This window comes from Palaemon carinicauda, chromosome 12, assembly GCF_036898095.1.
Source record: "Palaemon carinicauda isolate YSFRI2023 chromosome 12, ASM3689809v2, whole genome shotgun sequence".
Lineage (NCBI taxonomy): Eukaryota > Metazoa > Arthropoda > Malacostraca > Decapoda > Palaemonidae > Palaemon > Palaemon carinicauda.
The window spans coordinates 155,033,416-155,059,799 of record NC_090736.1 but is presented as its reverse complement, the minus strand read 5'-3'; the positions used below and the strand labels follow the sequence as shown (position 1 = coordinate 155,059,799).

The following is a 26,384-nucleotide window of genomic DNA, read 5'->3' as shown; positions in this document are numbered from 1 at the left end:
CCGTCCTACATTTGCATGAACACCAAACCATCAGCTTCTTTCTCTTTGAACACCAAACCTTCAGCTTCTTTCGCTTTTCATCATAGTGCAGTTCTTTGAGAACCGTTAAATGCTGCTTGCATATGCTGATAAGACAGATTGAAAATCACCGTAATGTAATGCTTTTTGCTAGAACACAAAATAGAGACAAGATGAAAAGTGACTGTACTGATATCATCTGAATGATACGACATAAATGAAATGTAGGTAGGTAAAAGGTCTCTTATACTGTAATGTTGATGTGATATATGAAGGAAATGGGTTAAGTTTTGGTTTGTCTATTGAACGATATATCTTGGCTCAACAGACTGAACCAGCATTTTAAAGTAACAATGGCCAAATCTGTTAAAATGTTAAAGTAACCTCATCTACAATTATACTGTGCATAATACATACACCACCATAAAGTTTCCCAAATAACTGACAAGCACATAGATAAACAGTCTTACTTTGTAAGTAACAATGCGGGCCTTAGAATCACGGATGTTTGGCGAAGAATGTAGGTAGCTGCTTCTTTGTACTGTAACAGGAAAATGCTTTTCTTGTTTTTCTGGGGTTTCAAGGTTGGCAGGCCAGGCTGTGCAAAACTCTGGAAGAGATGAAACATGATTTACTGGAAGTATGTATATAATCTTAAGACTTAAAATCCATAAAACTAAATATATTTATTCATATCTTATGCTGAATGGGTTATTAAGGTTTACCTACTAACAAAGTGTAGTATATCCAAAACAACTGATGATGCTTACCAATAAAAGATTAGCTATTATGAAATAATTTACATTTTGGCATAGATATTTTTTATCTAAAAAAACTTCTACCTCAGTAACATCAATTTTGCAATTACAGTATTAATCTTTCTTATTAAGTCCCTCCTTGAAGAAGAGAGTTTTTGAGTGTTTGTCCAATAGTCAACATGTATTCTGTAGTTGTTTTTGGTCCGGCTTATTGAATATAACGTCCAATCTTTTCTGTCTTTAACAGATACCTCATCGAGACAACATGCTGGCAAACGGTGAGTAATATGATGATGATGATGCTACTGCTTGTAAGGTTTTGAGAGAAATTAATTTTTTTTCTGGGGTTGAAGCTAAATTATTAGAAATGATTATAGAAGGCAGTCGACTTTGTTTGATTTTGAATGGATGAATTTACTTGCTATTTATTTTTAACTGTGTTTATTTCCTCTCCCCATATTAAGCCTAGGTTAAAATTGTGTTCATATAAGAGAAGGTATATCTTGTAAATGATTATGATTAACAGGTTACCATAAAATTGTTTGCTATAATTTCCTTCCATAATTTTCCAATGTCAGTATATTTAAGAAATCTGGGTCTTAAAGTTTATATCTATAATAGTTTACTATATATTTTGGGAATATGAATTTCAATGTAGGTATAGATCATGTAAATACTATCAAATGACCTAGTTCTGAACACTAAAATGAGGAGCGAGATTGCATCAGTAGCTTACATTTATTCATGGTAAACTGTATGTGAAGAAAGGCGAGTGACATTATTACTGAATAGATAGAAAAGTTAAGAAGCCGGCTAATTAGTATTTACCAGATTAGACTGTCCAATCAATGCCACTCTGCACCATTTATAATTGGGGTTCTAACATTTTTATTCTGAATTATTATAAAATTTTATAAGTATTAATTCTAACAATAATTTCCCCATCATAATCGAAGCAACCATAATATTGCCTAAAGACACAAGATTCTAGCCAGCTTTAAATGTTTGTTTGGCTGATAAAATAGCAGACCCCTATCTCACCCTATTACGTTTCTCACCCCATCTATGTTGATCTGAAAAATTGGAATTAGAACTTCTAAAGTTAACACGTACATATCTACAGAAAAATACAGAGTATGCAGAAATCAACGGCAAAAATAGGCAAACAAAGTAAAAGTCCATAGTAATTCTTAGTGTATCCACTCCTCTCCATCTGCACTCCCCCATAGGTTACTGCTGTCAAAGTACCTAATCGGATACCCTATAGGCATTCCTTAAGTCCTTAGCTGCACTTGCTTTATATCCTACTGCTTATCTCCGTTCCCACTTCCTTTCTTTTCCAGTCGCTGTTCAAAATCTAAATTTTACTTCACAGTAAAACTGCAAAGTTTCTCTCGGTTGTTATCGACATGAATTGACTATCAGGCCCCAACACAGGGCTTTATATCCCAAAGTCTTATATCCAATTCAATTTATCTGCATTCGGGGATGGGGGCAAACAAATACCTATGCTCAGCCAGGCAAAGTAGCGCGTCACACTTTATATGCTCTCATTGACTCAGTGATAATGTTGTATGTTAATTGGCTTGCTTGATGTTAAGGAGGGTTGAGAAGTTATGCGATGAAGTGGGTATTCGCTCCACTTTTGTGAAGGTAGGACGGAGGGATAACAACATGAAACAGTGGTCTCATTTCTGCTGGTCTCTCTCCTAAGTGCTTACTGTTTCTCTCAACTCATCATAATGCATGTGTTGTTGTTCCTTATTCTTAGTAAGGATTGAGAGTTTTAGTTGGTGCAAAACGTTGGTCTCGTTTCAGCTGCGTTCTCTCCTAAGTGTATACTGCTTCTTTGAATATATTGTACAGTAATGCATACATTAGCATTTGTTGTTTCTTATTCTTAGCAGGGATTGAGGTTTTTAGTGGGTGTGTGTGTGTGTTTATGGCACTGCATCCTGCTGAGCAACTGAAAACTGTTTAGTCTTTGACCACTAAGTTGTAAATATATCGGCTGGATGGAGGCCTGTGTAGATCTTATGTCATCATCTCACAGTACCCATGTGATATTGTCCACTCAAGAAGAGGCTGCAATTGTACATTTATAGCGTTGTAAGCAAAACCAGCAAATACTGTATCGTAGTTCATGCGGTGTAAAATTAAGGTAAAATTATTATTAGTATGATCCAATTAATCTGCGTTAAGTGCTGCTAATGTGTAGTCCATCGTGCAATAAAAGTATTTTGTAAAATTCCTGTAAACATCCTGTGCTAAGCTATAAAGAATTTGAAATTATTTATTCTCTGAAATTTTGAATACTGTTCTGTACTGCATTTTCCTGGTCTTTAACTCTCTAATGATGGTATAGATGTTTACTAAACAGTACTTATATACAAAGGCTGAAGAATTTAAGTTTATTTTTGCTTTGTAGTTAACAATGTGCATTACATATTGGCTCCAATACCAGTGTTCTCCTTGATAATACATACAGTAAAAACATAAATATACAGTACAGATATAAATAACTATAGTTAATTGCAAAGAATTAAATTTACTTTAGTTCCTTCCATCTGTGACTTAGTTTTAATATCCAGTACTGATTATTTGGTACAGTTGTTTTCAATACCAAACATACTGTATACAATAAAGGGATTTTGACGTAGGAAAAATCTATTTCTGGGCGAGGGACCTGTGCCGCCCAGTGAATAAGCTCCATTTATCACTTATTCTTAGGTAATTTACTGCTAAATATACCAGAGAAAAAATGTAAAGGAGTGCTAGGTTAACTAGCTCGCTCACCTATTGGTGTCGGTATAAAATTGGGCGTATAATCCAGAGGTCCCGCACTATTTAGATTCATCCACGACAGAAACCCCAATAGAGGAGAGCCGTTCAACCTCACTCGGTACTACTAACAATGCATCCGCTCAGAACCCAACTCCTTAGCACCCAAAGTTTGGGGACTCCAAGGGAGAGGAGCTGGGAGGGTTCACTGGGCGGCACAGGTCCCTCGCCCAGAAATAGATTTTTCCTACGTCAAAATCCCTTTTCTGGGCTCGAACCTGTGCCGCCCAGTGAATCTATACAAGAGAAAATGTCACCAAACTTGCAAAATAAAGGAAAAAACATAAGCGTAAGGGAAATACAGGATGCTTTTAATCAGAGATGAGTACCAAAAAACAATTATAAGGGTATCTTAAATATGAACATAAATCCAATAAGGTAGGTATAATAATGCCGTGAGTGATAATATATACAGATACTCAGGAGTATAAAAATTTACAAATATAATAACAGTATTCAGGTGCGAGACCAACGAATACAATAGGGTATAAATGAGGCAGGTAAGAGGGAGAGATAAAGAGACAAGGCATTAACCTGTGAGTTACCTGGGAGTAACTACGCTCCCTGCGGCTACTGTAGAAAATTTTAGGGCTTCCAAATGTTTAAGGTAGTGTTTCTTGAACACTGACGGTGATTTCCACCCTGTATACCTGGAAAGGTCTGTAAAATTCATGTGGTGAAAGAAGTTCACCGAGGTAGCAACCGCCCTGATATCATGTGCAAGAGGAAAAGAGTCAGGGTTAGCTTGTTTAATAAAATACAAAATTTGTTGCCTGATCCCTTTAATAGTAATGGTACCGCCTTGTTCTCTAACGAATAGAGGCCCCGAGGAGTTAGAGGAGGTCCGGGATAAATAAGACCTAAGAGTAGTAACAGGGCACAGAGACGGATCTTGCGTGAGAGAACAATTTTCCAGGAGGACCATCTGTTTTGAGGGTCTTCGTTCTTAGCCAAAAAGAATTTGTTAGGAGAAAGAAGGACCTCTCCCGAAGGCAGGAAGTCAATATGACCCGGGTCTCTCGACAAGGCTGCCAATTCAGAAATTCTTGCCCCGGAAGCCAAGCTCACCAGGAAAAGTGTTTTCCTGAGAAGGGGAATGTAATCACAAGAACTGTTAATGGTATCAGAAGCCAATTTGAGTACGTCATTAAGGAACCAGGTCACCGGGGTAGGACGAGTAACCGGTTTCAGTCTGGCACAAGCTTTCGGAATTGAAGCTAACAAAGAGTCGGTTAAGTCTATGTTAAAACCCACTAGGAAGATCTTTTTCAGAGCCGATTTAATAGTGGTGATAGTATTGGCTGCCAGACCTGATTCTAATAAAGATCTAAAGAAAGTGACTGTAAGGTTCAAGTTCATACAGTTCACGTCTGAGTCTATTAAAAATTTTGCCAACTTTTTAACTGCAGAGTCATACTGGCGGATGGTGGAATCCCGTTTATCCGATTCTAGGAACAAGGTGTTTTGAGGATCAATATTGGCACCATGCATAGCCGCAAACTTCATAAAGTCCATAAAGTTAGGGCGCTCTGAATGTTTGAGAAAGCGTACACAACGCGTGTTTGTACTATCTGAGACAGAACCGGATGAGGGTATAGTCTCAACTCTCGCAGGAGAGGATACCAGTTGCTCTTGGGCCAGTTGGGTGCGACCAAGGCTACTTGTCCCTTGAAGGATCTCAGTTTGTCTAGAACTTTCAGCAAAAGATTCACCGGGGGAAAGAGATAAATCTTTTCCCAGGTGTCCCAATTCTGTGACATGGCGTCTGTGGCGTAAGCCTGAGGGTCTAGATTGGGAGCCACATATACTCTCAATTTGTGGTTGGATTCCGTGGCGAAGAGGTCCACTTGGAGACCGGGAACCTGAGAGAGAATCCACCGAAATGACTTTAGATCGAGTGACCATTCCGATTCTAGAGGGGAGGTCCGGGACAGGGCGTCTGCCACTACATTCCGGACTCCCGCCAGGTGGACAGCTGAAAGATGCCAACGGTTCAAGGCTGCTAGGGAGAATATGGCTACTAGAACATGGTTCAGAGGCCCTGACTTTGACCCGCCTCTGTTGAGGCAGCGGACCACCACCTCGCTGTCGAGGACCAGACGAAGGTGTTGTTTCTTGGGAAGAGCGAGACGTTTCAGGGTTAGAAGAACTGCCATGGCCTCTAGCACATTGATGTGAAATTGGCGGAACAAGGGAGTCCAAAGACCTTGAACTTTCTTGAGCTGAGAATAGCCGCCCCAACCTGATAAGGATGCGTCCGTGTGAATAATTACTTTCGGAGGCGGAAATCGAAGGGGAACTGACTTTGACAGACTGTTTGCTCTTGTCCAAGGAAGAAGTCTTTCCCGTAGAATGGGAAGAAGGCGGACTTTCCTGTCCCGGAGCTTCCGGTTCGCCCTCGAGCGCCAGACACGATTGATATCTTTCAATTTTGCCTTCAGAAGAAGATCCGTCACTGAGGCAAACTGAAGGGACCCCAGAATCCTCTCTTGGAGTCGTCTGGAACTTACTTTGTCTTTGAGAAAGCGTTTGGTGTTCCTTGCAATCTCTAACCTCTTGGGTCTGGGAAGACACAGAGTATGAGATATAAGATCCCATTGCAGGCCGAGCCATTGGAACTTCGAGTTTGGAAGAAGACGGGACTTCTTGAAGTTGATCTGGAAGCCTAGAGATTGAAGATAATGGATGACTTTGTGAGTGGCTTTTAGGCAATTTTGGGAGGTGTCTGACCAAATGAGCCAGTCGTCCAGATAGGCTACTACTTGAATCCCTTGATTCCTGAGTTCCTGAACAGCGACTTCTGCTAACTTTGTGAAGATCCTTGGGGCGATGTTGAGCCCGAAAGGCATCACCTTGAAGGAGTAACTTTTGTCCCCTAAGCGAAAGCCTAGGTACGGACGGAAGTGTCTCGCTATCGGGACGTGATAATAGGCGTCTGTAAGATCGATAGAGGTGGTGACGGCCCCACGGGGAAGTAAGGTCCGCACCTGCGAGACGGTAAGCATTCGAAACTTGTCGCATTGAATGGACAAGTTGAGAAGGGATAGGTCTAGAATCACTCTTCTCTTGTCTGAATCCTTCTTCGGGACACTGAACAGCCGACCTTGAAACTTCAGGTGTTTCGTTTCTTGTATGGCGTTCTTTTGTAAAAGATCCTGGACAAATTCGACCAGGTCCGGAGTGGAATGTTGACGAAATTTGTTCGGAGGAGGAGGTCCTTGAATCCAACTCCACCCCAGTCCCTTGGAGATGATACTGAACGCCCAGGGACTGAACCTCCATTTGTTGCGGAAGGCATAGAGCCTCCCCCCTACCTGCTGCACCTCAGTATTGGTTTGAGGAGTTGCCTCCACGTCCGCCTCGGAAGTTCTTTCCTCTGCGAAAGGCTCTTCCCCTGCCTTTGTTCTGGTTAGAACCACGGTGGTAGCCTCTACCTCTACCATAACTCTGGGAAGAGCTATGAGCCTCATACGACTGGTTAAAGGCAGGAGAAGTGGCGGAGGCACCAGAAAGCTGGCTCTTAGGAAGCAGAACGGTGACATAGTCGTCCGAAGGAGCCTGAGAGGTGGAAGGCTGTGCCGGGGCAACAGGAGATGGGGGAAGAGGTAGCCGGAAAATGGACGAACCACTCTGCTGTTGCCTGAACTGGGTGGAGGTATATGGACGGAGCTTCTTCCTACCCCGGGCTTGGTAATTTGCAGGGTCAGATTTACGTTTAGGAGTCAAACCCCAACGGGCTTTAAGGCTCTGGTTGACTCTAGTGGCCTCCGCCAAGACTTCCTCTACAAGGTCCTCAGGGAAGAGGTTTGAACCCCAACAGGAGGACCGGATCAGCTTATTAGGTTCATGCCTAATAGTTGCCTCTGCCAGGACATGTTTGCGACACCTGCGTTTAGCAGTAGCGAAGTCATACAGGTCATAGTACAATGACTGCAACGTAGCCTTGTTGAGAGATTTAAAAATACTCTCAGTATCGTAAGTCAAGGCTATCGACTCCGTGGAAGTGGCCAGGTTCAGAGTACGGCCAACGCGTAGGCGGGAATCATACTCCTGTTTAATGAGGGATTCCGGGAGACGGGGAAGCCGCTCACTAAACATTACTGAAGCACAGTCTGCTGCTAGCTTTCCAGAGGTAAATGTGGTATGGACGTTGTCCCAACACTCAATGCCTGAAGGAAGAAGGGAGATTGGATCCACCTCTCGGATGGGAGGCAAGGGCTTCTCCTCCAGAGCATATTGGAAGGCAAGCTCTGCTACCTTATTGACACATGGAGTCACGGTGTTTTTGTCCATTAGGAACATTGTGAAGGAGCTCTTATAAGGCGTCAACATAGTGTTGGTGCAGCCGATGTCATTCAGGAATCTGGCCCACACAGATTGGGCTTGCTCTTTTGGGAAGATGACTGTCTCCTTGGGGACCTTGTCTAACCGAACCAAAGCTTCCTCGGTAAGCCTGGCATAACCATGAAATGGAAATGCCAGACCAGGAGGAAAGAATTCAAAGTCCTCTAGGGGACGAGTGCCAAGACCCTCCAAAGTTAACATTCCGTCTGAGAACGGGGAATGAAGAGCCATACGCCAAGGGTTGTTTTTGGCAAACGGCGGGAGCTTAGAGGCATCCGGGATGAGAGAGCTTTGGACTCGCTCCGGAGCACCTTGCTCTAATGCCCCAAGTCTCTGACCGATGTTAGAGAACATCGTGTCCATCTTAGACTGCATCTCTGATACCAACTTAGCCTGCATCTCCGACACGATGCGAAGCATGGCTGATTCGGAAAGGCCCGGGCTAGCAGCAGGTGTGGCGGAATGAACTCCCGGGTCGCGAGACTTAGAGGAGGAGCCAGAAGCCTTAGATGACAGGTTTGTATTCTGTTTAGAACCATGAGAAGCCTTATGAGGCTTACGAACTTTAGGTAAGGTTCTAGACTTATTCTTGGGGGGAACCGGGTGTGATCGTTGGGACGAATCACGGTCCCCAGAAAAACCATGAAAGGAAGAGCGATCAGATGAAGAAGAAAGAGAGGGGCTCAGGATAGGAATCTCAGCGCCGGAAACACCTGCCTCACTTACCACCCTACCTGTATCTGGATCATCCAATAACATGGGTTCCACGTCAAGGTTCATGGAGGCAACATTGTCTTCTAGATCTCCGGGGGCGTCCGACGGATCCTGCTCTGGATCAATAAACCCCGCTATGGTGGCATCAATGTGGGCAATGATGGGAGCTGCAACATGCCTAGCCACAGCGGCTGAAGACTTGGCGTTGGGGTAAATCAAGGAACAGTAGTCCTCGGAGAGGACGTACGGCCGCTTGGACTTCACGTTCCGGGCAAAACCACCAACCCACACTTTCAGTGTGGCCCGAGCCGCAGACTTTTGCTCCGGGGATGCCTGAAATAATAGTGGGAATTAAAAAGGGGAGGCTCCCAGTGGTCCTTCAAGACCATAGATATCTTACTAAATAGTGTATGTATGCCAAAAAAGGTAAGATAAATAAGAAGGCAACATAGCCAACGGGACTCACCGAGTCAGATCCAAGGGTGGTAACGAGGTCAAAACAGACCACACAATTATCCGGGTGCCATACCACGACATCCTCCAGCTGCACTCCGCAGAGGGCGTGAGACCGACAGACGGTATGGCCGCAGGGCTGATGTAGAACCGCTGCACAGGCCGTCGTCTGACAATGCACCATCTATAAAAAGAATAGTATATGAGAAACTGTAATTCTCTTAAGTAGGGGCGGGTCCGGAGGACCCGGGCCTAACATAAGCCTAACACAAGATTAGGGCTTAACTGTAATATTCTTAAGTAGGCGCGGGTCCGGAGGACCCGGCCTAAACATAAGTCTAGCTTAAGACTAAAGTATAGCCATCCATTCTGGTCGAGCCGGGAGTATAAAAAAGGATGCAACAACAAAAAATTAAGACACATAGTGTCTGATTTCCCGGGGCGAGGCTAAGCCCCGGGCCGGGAAATAAAAGTATCCAAAACCAATTCGTATAGGAACTCCGGGGTAGTGATCTGTCATATAATCATCATAGGAACTGTTATAAATTAATAGGGGGGCGGAACTGTAGATAAGAACCGCCAACCGAACCCAGAGGGTTTCATATAACATAAACCAGTGTGATAAGTGAATATAAAATAGGGTGCACCGGGATCCAACTCTGTTGACCGGTGGCCAACCAGACTAGACAGAGCCGAACCCGCCGGGACACCCGGAGGACAAAGTCCATAAACACTGAACTACCCCCTCTACAAGGAGGGAAGGCAACGGTCCCCTAGGGGAGAGGGGGAGAGAAGCCTAGCCGCCCACCTAGCGAGAGGGGGAGCATGGGGGAGGATCACGTGATACGGAGCAGCAGGGCTACCAACTGACGATCCCCAACCAGACAGATCAAACGGAGTAATAGCACAATATTCATTATAATAGTAATAGCGCTGATAATATAAAACAAACACATAAAAATTTTTGGGCAAGGCATGCAACATAATAATTAAATCACAAAAGACACACCTGATGGCTTAAAAAATAACATTGCCGCCTAGCACGAAGGTCGGCAGCCATAACGTAAATGATATCGGCCCAAAAATTGAACCACGAGGGTTCTAAACGCTAAATAATGAATATCCATAATAACAAATAAAATTTAATAATAAAAATAATACATATAGTAACACCGCGAGTGAAACTAAAAGCTCTCAAAACAGGAGTACCAACTGTAAATGGAATCAAGCAAGATCGGTATGAACGAAGAGAATAAACTCCTATAATTCAAATATTAAATGATCTAGGTTGCTCAAAACACAGCAAAACACAGCTTGGCACTTAACTTAGACGGTGTCTCCAGGGAAACCGACGAAGAAGCCATAATCCAAAGAAAATAAGTGAAAAAACGAGAGCACAACAAAAAAGCGGGTTACACACAAGACGTGCTAAAAGGAGTTGGGTTCTGAGTGGATGCATTGTTAGTAGTACCGAGTGAGGTTGAACGGCTCTCCTCAATTGGGGTTTCTGTCGTGGATGAATCTAAATAGTGCGGGACCTCTGGATTATACGCCCAATTTTATACCGACACCAATAGGTGAGCGAGCTAGTTAACCTAGCACTCCTTTACATTTTTTCTCTGGTATATTTAGCAGTAAATTACCTAAGAATAAGTGCTAAATGGAGCTTATTCACTGGGCGGCACAGGTTCGAGCCCAGAAACTATCTATTTAGTTATGTGCTTTAAATACAGGTTTAAAAAAATATAGGCCTTTACAATAGTTAAAGTACAGTACAGCGAAGATAAATAAATTATGTACAGGTATTATAAAAATAACATTAATTTAGTAGAAAAAATTAAAGATGAGCTTCATTTTTTTTCATTATACTAGCTACAGATAAGATCCAAGAAAGTAGACTGAAGTGGTATGGTCATGTCATGAGAAGAGATGAACAGTATATTGGGAGGAGGGCGATGGAAATGGAGGTACAGGGAACGAGGAGGAGAGGGAGACCAAAGCGAAGGTGGATGGACTGTATCAAGGATGACCTTCGATCAAAGGGATTAACCGGTGATGAAGTGTGGGACAGAGGTAGATGGAGAAAGCTGGTCAGAAACATCGACCCCACATAGAAGTGGGAAAAGATGCAGACGAAGAAGAAGATACTGGTTACAGTTACTTGTGGTGGCCTGTACTGTACAACATACTCTATTATTGTTCTCTTACTCTCTCGACAATCACATTCTTCTGTACATCAGTATTCTCTATTCAGTGATGCTTTACACACTGGCTTGAAAGGAATGTACATACACCTTAATAATAAGTACAGAAATGATAAGTAAAGAAAACTTGAATTGCAAAATGACAAAGCAAGATAATGATTAACTATCCAGTGACTGTGTAGTTTCCACCATCTGCTGTAAATAAAAGTAATGATTGATTAGTATTTAGGATTTACGAATTTTGGCCACATGGTCCAGAGCATAGACCTGGTATGCATCGAGGAAAAGCATGGTTGCATAATGTGATGTATAGAAGTATTGCTTCTTAGATTTGCTTTGTAAGTTTCATTATTGATGTTATACATTGTATAAAATCTGTACACTATGCTTAATTACTATATGTTCTGTTACTATATATCAAAATAAGAAGGGTGTATGGTATTTACTTAGCTGCTTGTAAATTTGAAAAGCAGCTGATCTGAGGAAAAAGACTTACACTATACACACATACTGTATAATGCATAACTTAATTCGTTCCCTGTCCGTGTACAAAATATTCAACATGAAATACAGTACACTATGAAATTGCCAAATAAATTATTTTGCACATCATGGCAAATGCAATGCTTACTTTTAAGAGCTTCACATTGACGTTCAATTACAGGAGGAGTCAGATGAAGGAAGTTTGGTATTTTCATAAGTTCAGCATTCCCCCACTTATCAGGTGTAGGCTCTCCTATCGCTGGGTAGCCCTGCCGAATGGGAAATGGCACAGTGGCAGGGTGAAAGGAACGAGCGGCCGGCCAGACGTTTCCCCAGTCCTGGTCAGTCTTTTGTCGCTTGTACCTGAAATCATTACAACCGGTTTCAATTATTAAATAAAACAATCAAGCTCTCAATCTTGAACATACTAAATACAAAAATCCCTCAAGCATTCAAAATATAACAATCAAAATATAAATACAACAAAGTTTAACATTTAAGTAATATTTAGATCTTAATTTATGATCTGCCTCAACTTAAATACTCATTTAACGACATAATTCACAGACTGCATCATATCTTCCAAATGCAGCAAACATACACACGAAATAACTATGGTCACCTCTATTAAAAACAATATCACAACATTACTACCGTTTTTTATAGTAATGCACAAACAATAAATTTCCTCTGAAAATCCTCAGCTTTTATCATAGCTGCTAAAATCTATATAAATACAGTAATTAATAGATTTTTATTTATTCATATCTACCTAAGTTGAAAAGGAATTCTTTTTGTGGAAACAGAAAATCTATTTTCGTCCTCTTAGATGACTACAGTACAATATGTCAACCAATTGTCTTTATTCTTCCCTTAGAGCATGGATAGTATAGTCTGAAAAACAAAGAGCAAATCACAATTGACTCCAAGATTTTGAGATTACGGAGCTTCACAGAAGGTCGGAGATGAAGTGGGGGAGTGGTCAGATGAGAACTGTGGTGATCACGAGCACCTTAACATGTCTTATGAAGCAAATGAAGCAGTCACAGATGTCCATACCCAAGCGACTTCTGATAATGACATCAACAATGCCCCATGTCTGACGTCCTCTGGACTAACAATTATACGAAGCGCTCGATTTCCTCAGCAAGTTTATAGACCATCACATGTAGGATGGGAATTACTGTAGATCAGTGATAAATACTTCGTCCTCTCTCTGCATTGCATAAGACTGAAATCATAATGCTACAGTATTGATGTTCCTGTCAACAGAATAGGTTCGACTACTTCTTCAAAGTTGCTACCCCACAGCATACTTTTTCATTGCCATCTAGTAATCCAGGACTCCAGCTTCTTCATTAGAACTACAAGACAGAACATCATCTGCCCTTGTTTCAGTACCAGATGCCTCGACACTTTTTTGCCTTATATGCATTGTCTGGATTGTCATTTATCTAACTATAGGGTTATGTTTAACCCAAGTCTCTCCCTTCTCCTTTCAAAGTTATGTCAGCCAGTTCTGGCTTACGGCCACTTCTTGGCAATGAAGAGGTCAAATAACTTATTGTCGCCAAGTTTCGAGGAAATAATGTACTGTTGGATTTGGTAAACATTTGAATTACTTCTTTAAGGTACCACATTAGAGGACTTATCAATTAGTCTCAGACAGAGAGCTGTAAAGTACATTTCATGTACTGTACAGTACTGTATATTCTAGCTTAATGTATACATTATGTACAACATATTCTAATCTTCAATTGCCATTTAGTGTGGGGGTACAAAGCTATGTATGTATGTACAGTGGAACCTCTACATCCGAACGTATCTACATCCGAATTTTCCAACATCCGAATTTTCCAACATCCGAAGTAAAATTCGAGCAAATTTTTGACTCTACACCCGAATTTTATTTCGACACACGAAGTAAACATTACGCTATTGAGTGTCGAGTGCTCAGTTCTCTGTTCTTGTGTGTATCATGTGGTTGTCCTCTGTTTGGTCTGTTATTAACAGTGCTTATTTTCTTCCTTTTCTCACATTTCCTTTGTGATTTTACCTATAATCATGGTGCCTAGGAAGCTAAGTTTCAGTACAGGAAGAAGGCAATTCTTTCATTAGAATTGAAGCAAGAAATTATAGAAAAACATGAGAGCAGTGTGCATGTGAGTGATACTGTATGGCTAAACAATATGGCCGGAATAGGCCTATGATCTCGAGGATCATCAAGCTGAAGGCAGCCATTAAAGCAAATAACCATCGAAGGGGATCACCATTATTACAAGACATCGTAGCAATACCCTGGAAGAGATAGAGCTCCTTTTATTGATAGGGATAAAGGACAAAGAGATTGTTGGCAACGATCATTTGTGAGAAGGGCCAGCATGATGAATAGAAAGAAAGAAAAATGTTATTTTCCTTAGTAAAATAAATTTTTGAATATACTTACCCGATGATCATATAGCTGCATCCCTGCTGCCCGACAGAAAAAACCTACGGGAGGAATACGCCAGCGATCGCTATACAGGTGGGGGTGTACATCAACAGCGCCATCTGTCAAGTAGGTACTCAAGTACTCGATGTCAACAACGAACCAATTTCCTCCTCTGTCCCACTGGTTCTCTATTGGGGAGGAAGGGTGGGTCCTTTAATTTATGATCATCGGGTAAGTATATTCAAAAATTTATTTTACTAAGGAAAATAACATTTTTCAATATCAAACTTACCCGATGATCATATAGCTGATTCACACCCAGGGGGGTGGGTAGAGACCAGCATAACAAGTTGACATTATGAGCTAAGTATTCCGTATTTCATTTTAGCAGTTATTCAAAATAACAAGCATAAAATAAATAAGTACCTGGTAAGGAAGACGACTTGAACAATTACTCTGCCTTTTTAAGTACTGTACGTCTTCCTTACTGAGCCTCGCGATCCTCATAGGATGCTGAGCGACTCCTAGGAGCTGAAGTATGAAGGGTTGCAACCCATACTAAAGGTCCTCATCAAAACCTTTAATCTAGGCGCTTCTCAAGAAATGATTTTGACCACCCGCCAAATCAAGTAGGATGCGAAAGGCTTCTTAGCCTTCCGGACAACCCAAAAATATTTCAAGAGAAAGATTAAAAAGGTTCTGGAATTAGGGAATTGTAGTGGTGGAGCCCCCACCACTACTGCACTCGTTGCTACGAATGGTCCCAGAGTGTAGCAGTTCTCGTAAAGAGACTGGACATTCTCAAGATAAAAGACGCGAACACTGATTTGCTTTTCCAATAGGTTGCGTCGAATATATTTTGCAGAGATCTATTTTGTTTAAAGGCCACGGAAGTTGTGACAGCTCTAACTTCGTGTGTCCTTACCTTCAGCCAAGCTTGGTCTTCCTCATTCCGAAGGGAATGAGCTTCTCGTATTAACAGTCTGATAAAAATAGGATAAAGAATTCTCTGACATAGGCAAAGATGAATTCTTAACTGAACACCATAAAGCTTCAGACGGGCCTCGTAAAGGTTTTAAAATAGAACTTAAGAGCTCTTACAGGACATAATACTCTTTCTAGTTCATTTCCAACCATGCGATAAGTTTGGAATATCGAACGATATTGGTCAAGGCCGAGAAGGCAGCTCGTGTTTGGCTAGAAAACCAAGATGTAGAACATGTAGCCGTTTCGGATGAGAATCCGATGTTCTTGCTGAAGGCATGAATCTCACTGACTCTTTTAGCTGTGGTTAAGCATATCAGGAAAAGAGTCTTAAAGGTGAGATCTTTCAGGGAGGCTGATTGAAGTGGTTCGAACCTGTCTAACATAAGGAATCTTAGAACCACGTCTAAATTCCAACCAGGTGTAACCAAACGACGCTCCTTCATGGTCTCAAAAGACTTAAGGAGGTCCTGTAGATCTTTATTGTTGGAAAGATCTAAGCCTCTGTGACGGAAGACTGATGCCAACATGCTTCTGTAACCCTTGATAGTGGGAGCTGAAAGAGATCGCTCTTTCCTCAGATATAAGAGGAAGTCAGCTATTTGAGTTACAGAGGTACTGGTCGAGGATACGGATACTGACTGCACCAGTTTCGAAAGATTTCCCACTTCGATTGGTAGATTCTAAGGGTGGATGTTCTCCTTGCTCTAGCAATCGCTCTGGTTGCCTCCTTCGAAAAACCTCTAGTTCTCGAGAGTCTTTCGATACTCTGAAGGCAGTGAGACGAAGAGCGTGGAGGCCTTGGAGTACCTTCTTTACGCGTGGCAGACGTAGCAGGTCCACCCTTAGGGGAAGAGTTCTGGGAACGTCTACTAGCCATCGAAGTACCTCGGTAAGTTATTCTCTCGTGGGCCAGAGGGAAGCAATTAGCGTCCACTTGTCCCTTCGTGAGAGGCGAACTTCTGCAGTACCTTGTTGACAATCTAGAACGGAGGGAATGCATATAGATCTAGATGAGACCAATCTAGTAGAAAGGCATCTAAAAGAACTACTGCTGGGTCCGGGATAGGTGAGCAAAGTATTGAGAGCCTCTTGGACATCGAGGTTGCGAAGAGATCTATGGTTGGCTGGCCCCAGGTGACCCAAAGTCTCTTGCATACATCCTTGTGGAGGGTCCAATATGTTGGAATTATTGTCCCTTCCTACTGAGACAATCTGCTAAGACATTCAAGTTGCCTTGGAAGAAACTTGTTACTAGTGAAAAGTCTAGACCTGTTGAACAGGAGAGGAGGTCACTTGCGAACTCGTACCATGTCAGAGAGTAGGTCCCTCCTTGCTAGGAGATGTACATCAAAGCAGGGAGTTGACCGTGTTCACCTCCACTACTTTGCCTAAAGGAGAGACCTGAAGCTTTTCCAGGTCAGACGTACTGCCAGAAGCTTCTTGCAGTTGAAATGCATTGTCCTTTAACTCGAGTTCCATAATCCCGAGCATTCCCTACCGCCTAAGGTCGCACCCCAGCCTACGTCCGATGCGTCTGAGAAGAGAACGTGGTTGGGAGTCTGAACAGTCAGGGGAAGACCCTATCAAAGGTTGATAAAGTCCTTTCATCCGGTCAGACCAGACTTATCTTCCGGAAACCGGGATCGAGACCGCTTCTAGCGTCTTGTCCTTTTCCAGTGAAGAGCTAAATGAAACCGAAGAGGACGGAGGTGTAGTCTTCCAAGTGACACCAATTGAACCACGGATGACAGTGTCCTAACCAGACTCATCCACAGCCTGACAGGGCCGTGTTCCTTCTTCAGCATCTTCTGGATGGATAGCAGGGCTGGGGGTTGATCGTCTTGTTCAGCCATGTCCTCATCAGAGGGTTCCTCATCCGAACTGATGAGGAAACGGCAACGGAGTGGGCAACGTCTGACTCGCTGAATCCGGTTGCACTGGTGGATGCGTGACGGAGCCGGACACAAGATCATGGTACTGCTGCACAGTCTGTGAACTGTCAACCATGGGGAAGCGAGGAAGTACAGCGACAACCCGAAACTGTCTAGACTGTCCGGGTTGTGCAGACAACCCCTTATCGGGTTGCTGAGGTTGCCGCACTGCGTCACAACAAGTCACCTCTGCTGGTTGTTGAACGTCTTCCTAGTGACACACTGAACGTCCACAACCACCTCCGAGAGTCGCTTAACGTCAACGTGCGACTGGCAACCCACACTGGGTCGCACCGGAGGAGGAACCATCTCAACTGGCGTACGTGAGTAGGATATCTCAGCGTCAACAGGGCGTACAACCAACCGGTAGGAAGGTTGTTGGCAAGAAGGTTCTTCTCCGTAAAAAATCCTCTATCAAGGACTAAGCTTGGACTGCATGTCTTGCAACAAAGCCCAAGGTCAATGGGAGCAGGCGTGGCAACAGACGGGGTTAGCGACTGAAGCGGAACCATTTACCCTCCCTGGAAGCATGTTATGCTTTAATAAAAGTCCATAGGAGGCTAAGCAGCTTAAGGCTCCTCTCCAAATGACAGAGTCCTCAAGGGAATATCAGAAGGAGGGAGAACAGCACTTTCTCATCTACAGGAACCATGTCCGAGAAAAGCTAGGTTATCTCAGTGATGGTTTCACTGGTGCATAAGCAGCAGACCAGAAGGCAACGTTATGAAACTGCTTGACAGTCTGTGAACTGTCAAAAACTGAACTGTCAACCACAACAGGTGCGTGAGGACATACAGCACTGGTGTATTAGTAGCAGACCAGAAGGCAACGTCATGTAACTGTTTGACAGTCTGTGAGTTGGCAACAACCAAAGCTGTGTGGGGAAGCCTCAACTCCTGACTGACTAGTTTGCTGCGGGCCAGTGGCGGGGACCACTGTGTTGCGGAGGCTGACACACCGTGTCAAAACACGGCAGCTTGTGGTAGCTCACGCACGGCAACGGAGTGCTCCGTGTGCCTGTGGGAGTCAGCATACGTCTGGCAGGGTCGACTGCGCATGGGTGGAGGAGCTCTCACAACAAGAGTGTGGGAGCAGGCAGCCATGCCGGGCGCACAACCGTGGTAGGCTGTAGGCCAACGGGTGCATCGTCAACCTTCTCCGCAGTCGGAGTGTGGGAGCTGGCAACAACAAAAGCGGAGTGCTGGTGCGTGGGAGGGACTGCCGTGGGTTGCGGAGCATGCCGCATTGCGTCAAAACACGGCAGCTTGACAGCACCTTCCCACTGCTGATGCGGTAGCTCACGCATGTCAACGGAGGGTGCAGCATGAACATGCGTCTGGCAGGGTCGACTGCGCATCGGTGGTGGAGCTCTCACAGGTGGAGTGTGGGAGCTGGCAGCCGCAGTATCTGCTGAGCGCACAACCGTGGCAGGTTGTAGGTTAACAGGGGCAGTGTCAACCTTCTCAGCACGATACTCCTGCATGAAGGAAGCAAGCTGAGACTGCATAGTCTGCAGCATGGACCACTAGGGTCTACCAAAGACGGCAACAAACGGAGCTACTGTCCGTTGTGACTGAGGGTCTAAAAACAGCTGGTGCGGCAACAGACGGAGTTACTGCCTGTTGCGGTACCACCTTGCCTCTCTTGGGAGGTGTGCAGTCGTCGGATGACTGCAGCGAGTCCGAACTGACCCAGTGGCTACACCTAGGCCGTTGGACTTGCGCGGAAGGGACCGACTTGCACTTAAAGCTGCAAGATTAGGTCCATGGTTTCTGCGAGAAACCTCTTCCGCAGACGAGGAATAAATGGGCTCTCTCGTCTTTATGTGGGTGGGGCGATCACGTCGGCAACGTGTGTAGATACACCCGAAACCACCAAGGGAAACGTCTGTTCGTCGATCAAGGCCTGCAGAACCCATAAGTCCTTCGACATTACTTCTCCCCTGGGCTTGGGAGCTTGTAAGAGGTATCGGACTAGGTGAACAACTGGCACGAACAGACGAACCCTCGAACGCAACACTGTAACACTTTGCGCATATCACTTTATCACTTTTGATTTTCTGTTTGCACTTATTTCACTGAAATCGAAACTTTAAGTGATTTGTACCTGAAACACGCAATCCTATCCTTCATTAAAAGGTAGTAATTGCGAAAACAGTTTTACAATGCAACAGAAAAACATACAGTAATGAAATATAAAGAATTCAGTGGCTGGAAAAGAGACTAAACACTAGATCAAATAAACTACGTTTAAAATCTCTCACCACATAAAGCCTGGGAACAAGAATAAAACTCTAGAAACGTTTTACCTTCTTCCCCTACAGCGACTAGGGAGAAGAGTAAAAAAACGAGAACAACGTTACCCGCTTGAACGAAACGTTTATTCTCCTCTCTCTCCCTCCGTCTCTATCTCTCTCTCTCTTCTCTCTTGACTAGAACCTGAGAGAAGAGCCCAATTATATATCGTTAAAACATATTATTTGCTAAAGGAAAAAACTGAAAGGTTTCCCAAATAAAAAGATCCTTTATTTAGAATTTAAACCATTTAAGCTAAGAAAGAATGAACGAAACGCTAGAATCGGTTTACTCTTACTGCAACGTGAAACCGTGAAATACTCTCTCTCTATCGTAACGATAGAGCGCATGTTGAACGTTCTGAACGTCAACAACTGCGGAGACTAAACTAAACGTTAGTTCATCTTTGAAAACAGTACGAGACTATCAAAGAAAATCTTTCAAAAACATTAAAATTAAAAAAGTATAAATTCTTAAAAGGAAAATACGATATGACGGGCTCAATGTTAAATAACTTCGGTTCCTTAATCGAAGAGGCCTATAAAGGCGGAGAGATATAAAATAAAAAGATCTATAACTTGTTAAGCAAAATTACCAAAAACCTAAACACACTTCCGTCTAAGGGAAGGGTCGGCCATTTAAAAGTGAAAGAGAGTCCATACTCTCTTCGTCACCAACACTTCCGTCTAAGGGAAGGGTCGGCCATTTAAAAGTGAAAGAGAGTCCATACTCTCTTCGTCACCATAATTAAATCTATCCAAAACGAGTTCAAGTTTTGAAATGAAGAAAAAACCCCTGCATAGCGAAAGCTCAAAACTGGAATAGTGTACTTCACCAAATCGTTGTGAAAACAAATCCAGTTAGGGACGGCGTATTTAGTAGGTCTTGCCTGTGGCACGACAGAGGGAAAATTGGTTCGTTGTTGACATCGAGTACTTGAGTACCTACTTGACAGATGGCGCTGTTGATGTACACCCCCACCTGTATAGCGATCGCTGGCGTATTCCTCCCGTAGGTTTTTTCTGTCGGGCAGCAGGGATGCAGCTATATGATCATCGGGTAAGTTTGATATTGGAAAAAGTGAAGCAAAGAAAACCAAGATAGCGTTAACAAGCTCTTTTAAATAAGACTTCTCTCTTTTTCTGTTTCTCTCTAAACATAGCATTAACATGTTCTTTAAATAAAATCTCTCTCTCTCTCTCTCTCTCTCTCTCTCTCTTCTTCGCTGTTGTAGTGTTAGATACGTCTACGTCTATTATTTTTTTTCCGAGAGAGAGAGAGAGAGAGAGAGAGAGAGAGAGAGAGAGAGAGAGAGAGAGAGAGAGAGAGAGAGAGAGAGAGATTAAACAAAAATGTGTTTAGAGTACATATGATTTTTAACTGCGTCAACGAGTTGAAAAACAATTAAATGAAATTAAGAAAGTAATAACAGCTAATCTGAATTCCTTTATTAACTAAAATGTTATTTTGATAATAAAATAAATTTTTGAATATACTTACCCGGTGATTATATAAGCTGCAGCTCTGCTGCTCGACAGAAAACTCTACGGAAAAAATCCGCCAGCGATCGCTATGCAGGTAGGGGGTGTACTTCAACAGCGCCATCTGTCGTGCAGGTACTCAGTACTTATTGTAAACAAAGAACTCAATTTTCTCCTCGGTCCACTGCGTCTCTATTGGGGAGGAAGGGAGGGTCCTTTAATATATAATCACCGGGTAAGTATATTCAAAAATTTATTTTATTATCAAAATAACATTTTTCAATATTTAACTTAGCCGGTGATTATATAAGCTGATTCACACCCAGGGGGGTGGGTAGAGACCAGCAATAATTGTTTACATTATTATGAGCTAAGGATTTTTTATTTCATTTTAGAAGTTCAAAATAACATACATAAAATAAATAAGTAACTGGTAAGGAAGTCGACTTGAACAATTACTCTGCCTTTTTAAGTACGTCTTCCTTACGGAGCCTCGCGATCCTCTTAGGATGCTGAGCGACCCCTAGGATCTGAAGTATAAAGGGTTGCAACCCATACAACAGGACCTCATCAAAACCTCTAATCTAGGCGCTTCTCAAGAAAAGAATTTGACCACCCGCCAAACCAACCAGGATGCGAAAGGCTTCTTAGCCTTCCGGACAACCCAAAAACAACAATAAAAACATTTCAAGAGAAAGATTAAAAAGGTTATGGAATTAGGGGATTGTAGTGGTTGAGCCCTCACCCACTACTGCACTCGCTGCTACGAATGGTCCCAGGGTGTAGCAGTTCTCGTAAAGAGACTGGACATCTTTAAGATAAAAAGACGCGAACACTGACTTGCTTCTCCAATAGGTTGCGTCCATTATACTTCGCAGAGATCTATTTTGTTTAAAGGCCACGGAAGTTGCGACAGCTCTAACTTCATGTGTCCTTACCTTCAGCAAAGCTTGGTCTTCCTCACTCAGATGGGAATGAGCTTCTCGTATTAACAGTCTGATAAAATAGGATAAAGCATTCTTTGACATAGGCAAAGATGGTTTCTTAACTGAACACCATAAAGCTTCTGACTGTCCTCGTAAAGGTTTAGTTCGTCTTAAATAGAACTTAAGAGCTCTCACAGGGCATAAGACTCTTTCTAGTTCATTTCCAACCATATTTGATAGGCTTGGAATATCGAACGATTTCGGCCAAGGACGAGAAGGTAGCTCGTTTTTGCCTAGAAAACCAAGTTGTAAAGAACATGTAGCCGTTTCAGATGAAAATCCGATGTTCCTGCTGAAGGCGTGAATCTCACTGACTCTTTTAGCTGTGGCTAAGCAAACCAGGAAAAGTCTTTAAAGTGAGATCTTTAAAGGAGGCTGATTGTAGCGGCTCAAACCTTTCTGACATGAGGAATCTTAGTACCACGTCTAAATTCCAACCAGGTGTAGCCAAACGACGCTCCTTCGTGGTCTCAAAAGACCTAAGGAGGTCCTGTAGATCTTTGTTGTTGGAAAGATCTAAGCCTCTGTGACGGAAGACTGATGCCAACATGCTTCTGTAACCCTTGATAGTGGGATCTGAAAGAGATCTTTCTTTCCTCAGGTATAAAAGGAAGTCAGCTATTTGAGTTACAGAGGTACTGGTCAAGGATACTGATACTGACTTGCACCAGTTTCGGAAGACTTCCCACTTCGATTGGTAGACTCTAAGGGTGGATGTCCTCCTTGCTCTAGCAATCGCCCTGGCTGCCTCCTTCGAAAAGCCTCTAGCTCTCGAGAGTCTTTCGATAGTCTGAAGGCAGTCAGACGAAGAGCGTGGAGGCCTTGGTGTACCTTCTTTACGTGTGGCTGACGTAGAAGGTCCACCCTTAGAGGAAGAGTTCTGGGAACGTCCACTAGCCATCGAAGTACCTCGGTGAACCATTCTCTCGCGGGCCAGAGGGGAGCAACTAACGTCAACCTTGTCCCTTCGTGAGAGGCGAACTTCTGCAGTACCTTGTTGACAATCTTGAACGGGGGGGAATGCATATAGGTCTAGATGTGACCAATCTAGGAGAAAGGCATCTATATGAACTGCTGCTGGGTCTGGGATTGGTGAGCCTCTTGGTCATCGAGGTTGCGAAGAGATCTATGGTAGGCTGGCCCCATGTGGCCCACAGTCTCTTGCACACATCCTTGTGTAGGGTCCATTCTGTTGGAATGATTTGTCCCTTCCGACTGAGGCAATCTGCCATGACATTCAAGTTGCCTTGGATGAACCTCGTTACTAGTGAAATGTTTAGATCTTTTGACCAGGTGAGGAGGTCCCTTGCGATCTCGTACAACGTCATAGAGTGGGTCCCTCCTTGCTTGGAGATGTACGCCAAAGCCGTGGTGTTGTCCGAGTTCACCTCCACCACTTTGCCTTGAAGGAGAGACTTGAAGCTTTTCAAGGCCAGATGAACTGCCAGTAGCTCCTTGCAGTTGATATGCATTGTCCTTTGACTCGAGTTCCAAGTTCCCGAGCATTCCCGACCGTCTAATGTCGCGCCCCAGCCCGTGTCCGATGCGTCCGAGAAGAGAACGTGGTTGGGAGTCTGAACAGCCAGGGGCAGACCCTCTCTGAGGCTGATACTGTCCTTCCACCAAGTCAGGGAAGACTTCATCTTCTCGGAAATGGGGATCGAGACCACTTCTAGCGTCTTGTCCTTTTTCCAGTAAACAGCTAGGTGATATTGAAGAGGACGGAGGTGTAGTCTTCCTAACGATACGAACTGTTCCAGGGATGATAGCGTCCCTATCAGACTCATCCACTGCCTGACTGAACATCGTTCCTTCTTCAGCATGTTCTGGATGCATAACTGGGCTTGACTTGTTCTGGGGGCCGACGGAAAAGCCCGAAAAGCTAGACTGTGAATCTCCATCCCTAAATACACAATAGTTTGGGATGGGACCACTTGAGACTTTTCCATATTGACCAGGAGACCCAATTCCTTGGTCAGATCTAGAGTCCACTTTAGATCCTTCAGACAGCGACGACTGGAAGAAGCTCTTAGAAGCCAGTCGTCCAAATAGAGGGAGGCTCTGATGTCTGCTAAATGAAGGAATTTGGCTACATTCCTCATCAGCCTCGTAAACACAAGACGAGCTGTGCTTAGGCCAAAGCACAGGGCTTGAAACTGGTAGACAACCTTTTCGTAAACAAATCTCAGAAAAGGTTGGGATTCTGGGTGGATGGGGACGTGAAAGTATGCGTCCCTTAGGTCTAAAGAGACCATCCAGTCTTCCCTTCTGACCGCTGCTAGAACCGACTTTGTGGTCTCCATGGAGAACGTCTGCTTTGTGACAAAGACATTCAGCGCACTGACGTCTAGCACCGGCCTCCACCCTCCTGTCTTCTTTGCCACTAAGAAGAGACGGTTGTAAAAGCCCGGGGTTTGATGGTCCAGGACTTTGACTACCGCTCCCTTTTCTAGTAAGAGAGACACCTCCTGTTTCAATGCTCGTCTCTTGTCTTCCTCTCTGTACCTGGGAGAGAGATCGATGGGAGACGTTGCTAGAGGGGGTTTTCGTACAAACGGGATCTTGTACCCCTCTCTGAGCAACTTCACAGATTGTGCATCTGCGCCTCTCTTCTCCCAGGTCTGCCAGAAGTTCTTGAGTCTGGCTCCCACTGCTGTCTGAAGAAGCTGGCAGTCAGACTCTGCCTTTAAAGGACTTGGTTCCTTTCTTCTTCCCACGTCTCCCTTCGGCACGAGCATCTCCTCTGCTGGAGGCTCTGCCACGAAAGGGCGGAATAAATCGGGACGCTGGAGTGTCCATCCTTGGTCTAGCTGACAAGGTAGGCAAAGGGGTGGCTTTGCGGGCAGAGGACGCAACCAGGTCATGGGTGTCCTTCTGTATCAAAGAAGCAGCAATCTCCTTAATCAAGTCCTCTGGAAAAAGGCACTTAGAGAGAGGAGCAAACAGAAGTTCTGATCTTTGACACGGTGTCACTCCAGCTGACAGGAAAGAGCAAAGGTTCTCACGCTTCTTGAGGACTCCGGATACGAACGATGCAGCAAGCTCACTAGATCCGTCACGTATGGCCTTGTCCATGCAGGACATGATGAGCAAGGAAGATTCCTTCTCAGTCGGGGAGATCTTCCTGCTCAAAGCTCCCAGACACCAGTCTAAAAAGTTGAAGACCTCGAAGGCTCTAAATAACCCTTTCAACAGATGGTCTAGGTCCGAAGGAGACCAGCAAATCTTAGAGCGTCTCATGGCTAGCCTGCGGGGAGAGTCTACAAGACTTGAGAAGTCGCCCTGGGCAGAGGCAGGAACTCCCAAGCCGAGAACTTCTCCCGTGGCATACCAGACGCTCGATCTGGAAGAGAGTCTAGCTGGGGGAAACGTAAAGGCTGTCTTCCCTAGACTCTTTTTGGACTGCATCCATTCTCCTATAACTCGTAAAGCTCTCTTGGACGAGCGTGCGAGAACGAGTCTAGTAAAGGCAGGCGAGGATGACTGCGTACCTAAAGCAAACTCTGACGGAGGAGAGCGCGGAGCCACAGACACAAACTGGTCCGGAAACATCTCTTTGAACAGAGTAAGAACTTTTCTAAAGTCCAAAGAGGGTTGCGTGGACTTGGGCTCGTCAAGGTCCGAATGTGGTTCATCAACGTGTGCCGCATCGTTATCATCAGAGAGTCCATCATCCGAGTATTGAGGAGGAAGCGGCAATGGAGTAGGTATCGGCTTGTTAGCTGAGTCCGGTCGCACGGGTGCACGCGTGACTGAACCGGACGCAACGTCATGGAACTGTTGCCCAGTCTGTGAGCTGGCAACAACCATAGCGGCGCGGGGACGCACAGCGTCTACTCCAGACTGTCTAGTCTGATGTGGGAGAGCAGTGGCAACCACACTGGGTTGCGGAGGTTGACGCACCGCGTCAAAACAAAACAACTCTGACGGTTGTTGTACCTCGCGAACGTCAACGGAAGGTTCCGTGCGTCGCTGAACGTCAACATGCGGCTGGCAGGGCACACTGGAACGCATGGGTGGCGGGACTCTCTCAGCTGGAGTGCGCAAGAAGGTCGCCTCAGCGTCCACAGGACGCACAACCAAGTGTGTGGTTGGTTGTAGGCAAGAGGCTGGTGCAGCAGCAACCTTCTCCGCACGAAAGTCCTGCATCAGAGACGTTAATTGGTACTGCATGGTCTGCAGCAAAGACCACCTAGGGTCTGTAGGAGCAGGTGCGGCGACAGACGGTGTAACTGCCTGAGGCGGTACCGCTTTGCCTCTCTTAGGAGGTGAGCAGTCGTCGGAAGACTGCAGCGAGTCCGAACTGACCCAGTGGCTACAACTGGGCCGTTGGACTTGCGCGGAAGGGACCGACTTGCGCTTAAGAGGTCGTGAGACCTTGGTCCATGGTTTCTTACGAGAAACCTCTTCCGCAGACGAGGAATAAATGGGCTCTCTCGTCTTAGTGTGGGTGGGGCGA

General features: G+C 44.3%; 1 protein-coding gene and 1 long non-coding RNA gene across 2 annotated transcripts in view; one reads left to right on the top strand and one right to left on the bottom strand.

Annotated features, from left to right (window-relative positions):
• The window catches only part of LOC137651352 (uncharacterized), a 114,322-nt gene extending 113,019 nt beyond the window's left edge, over window positions 1-1,303 (top strand). The window contains exon 3 of the long non-coding RNA XR_011046091.1: window positions 1,024-1,303. This is a non-coding gene — a long non-coding RNA (uncharacterized lncRNA). The remainder of the gene's footprint in view (window positions 1-1,023) is intronic.
• Window positions 1-26,384, bottom strand: part of mRpS35 (mitochondrial ribosomal protein S35) — a 58,095-nt gene that overhangs the window by 7,258 nt on the left and 24,453 nt on the right. The window contains exons 3-4 of the mRNA XM_068384647.1: window positions 11,964-12,178; window positions 489-628 (exon numbers count right to left, since the gene is read on the bottom strand). Coding sequence (XP_068240748.1) covers window positions 489-628; window positions 11,964-12,178 — 355 coding nt within the window. The remainder of the gene's footprint in view (window positions 1-488; window positions 629-11,963; window positions 12,179-26,384) is intronic.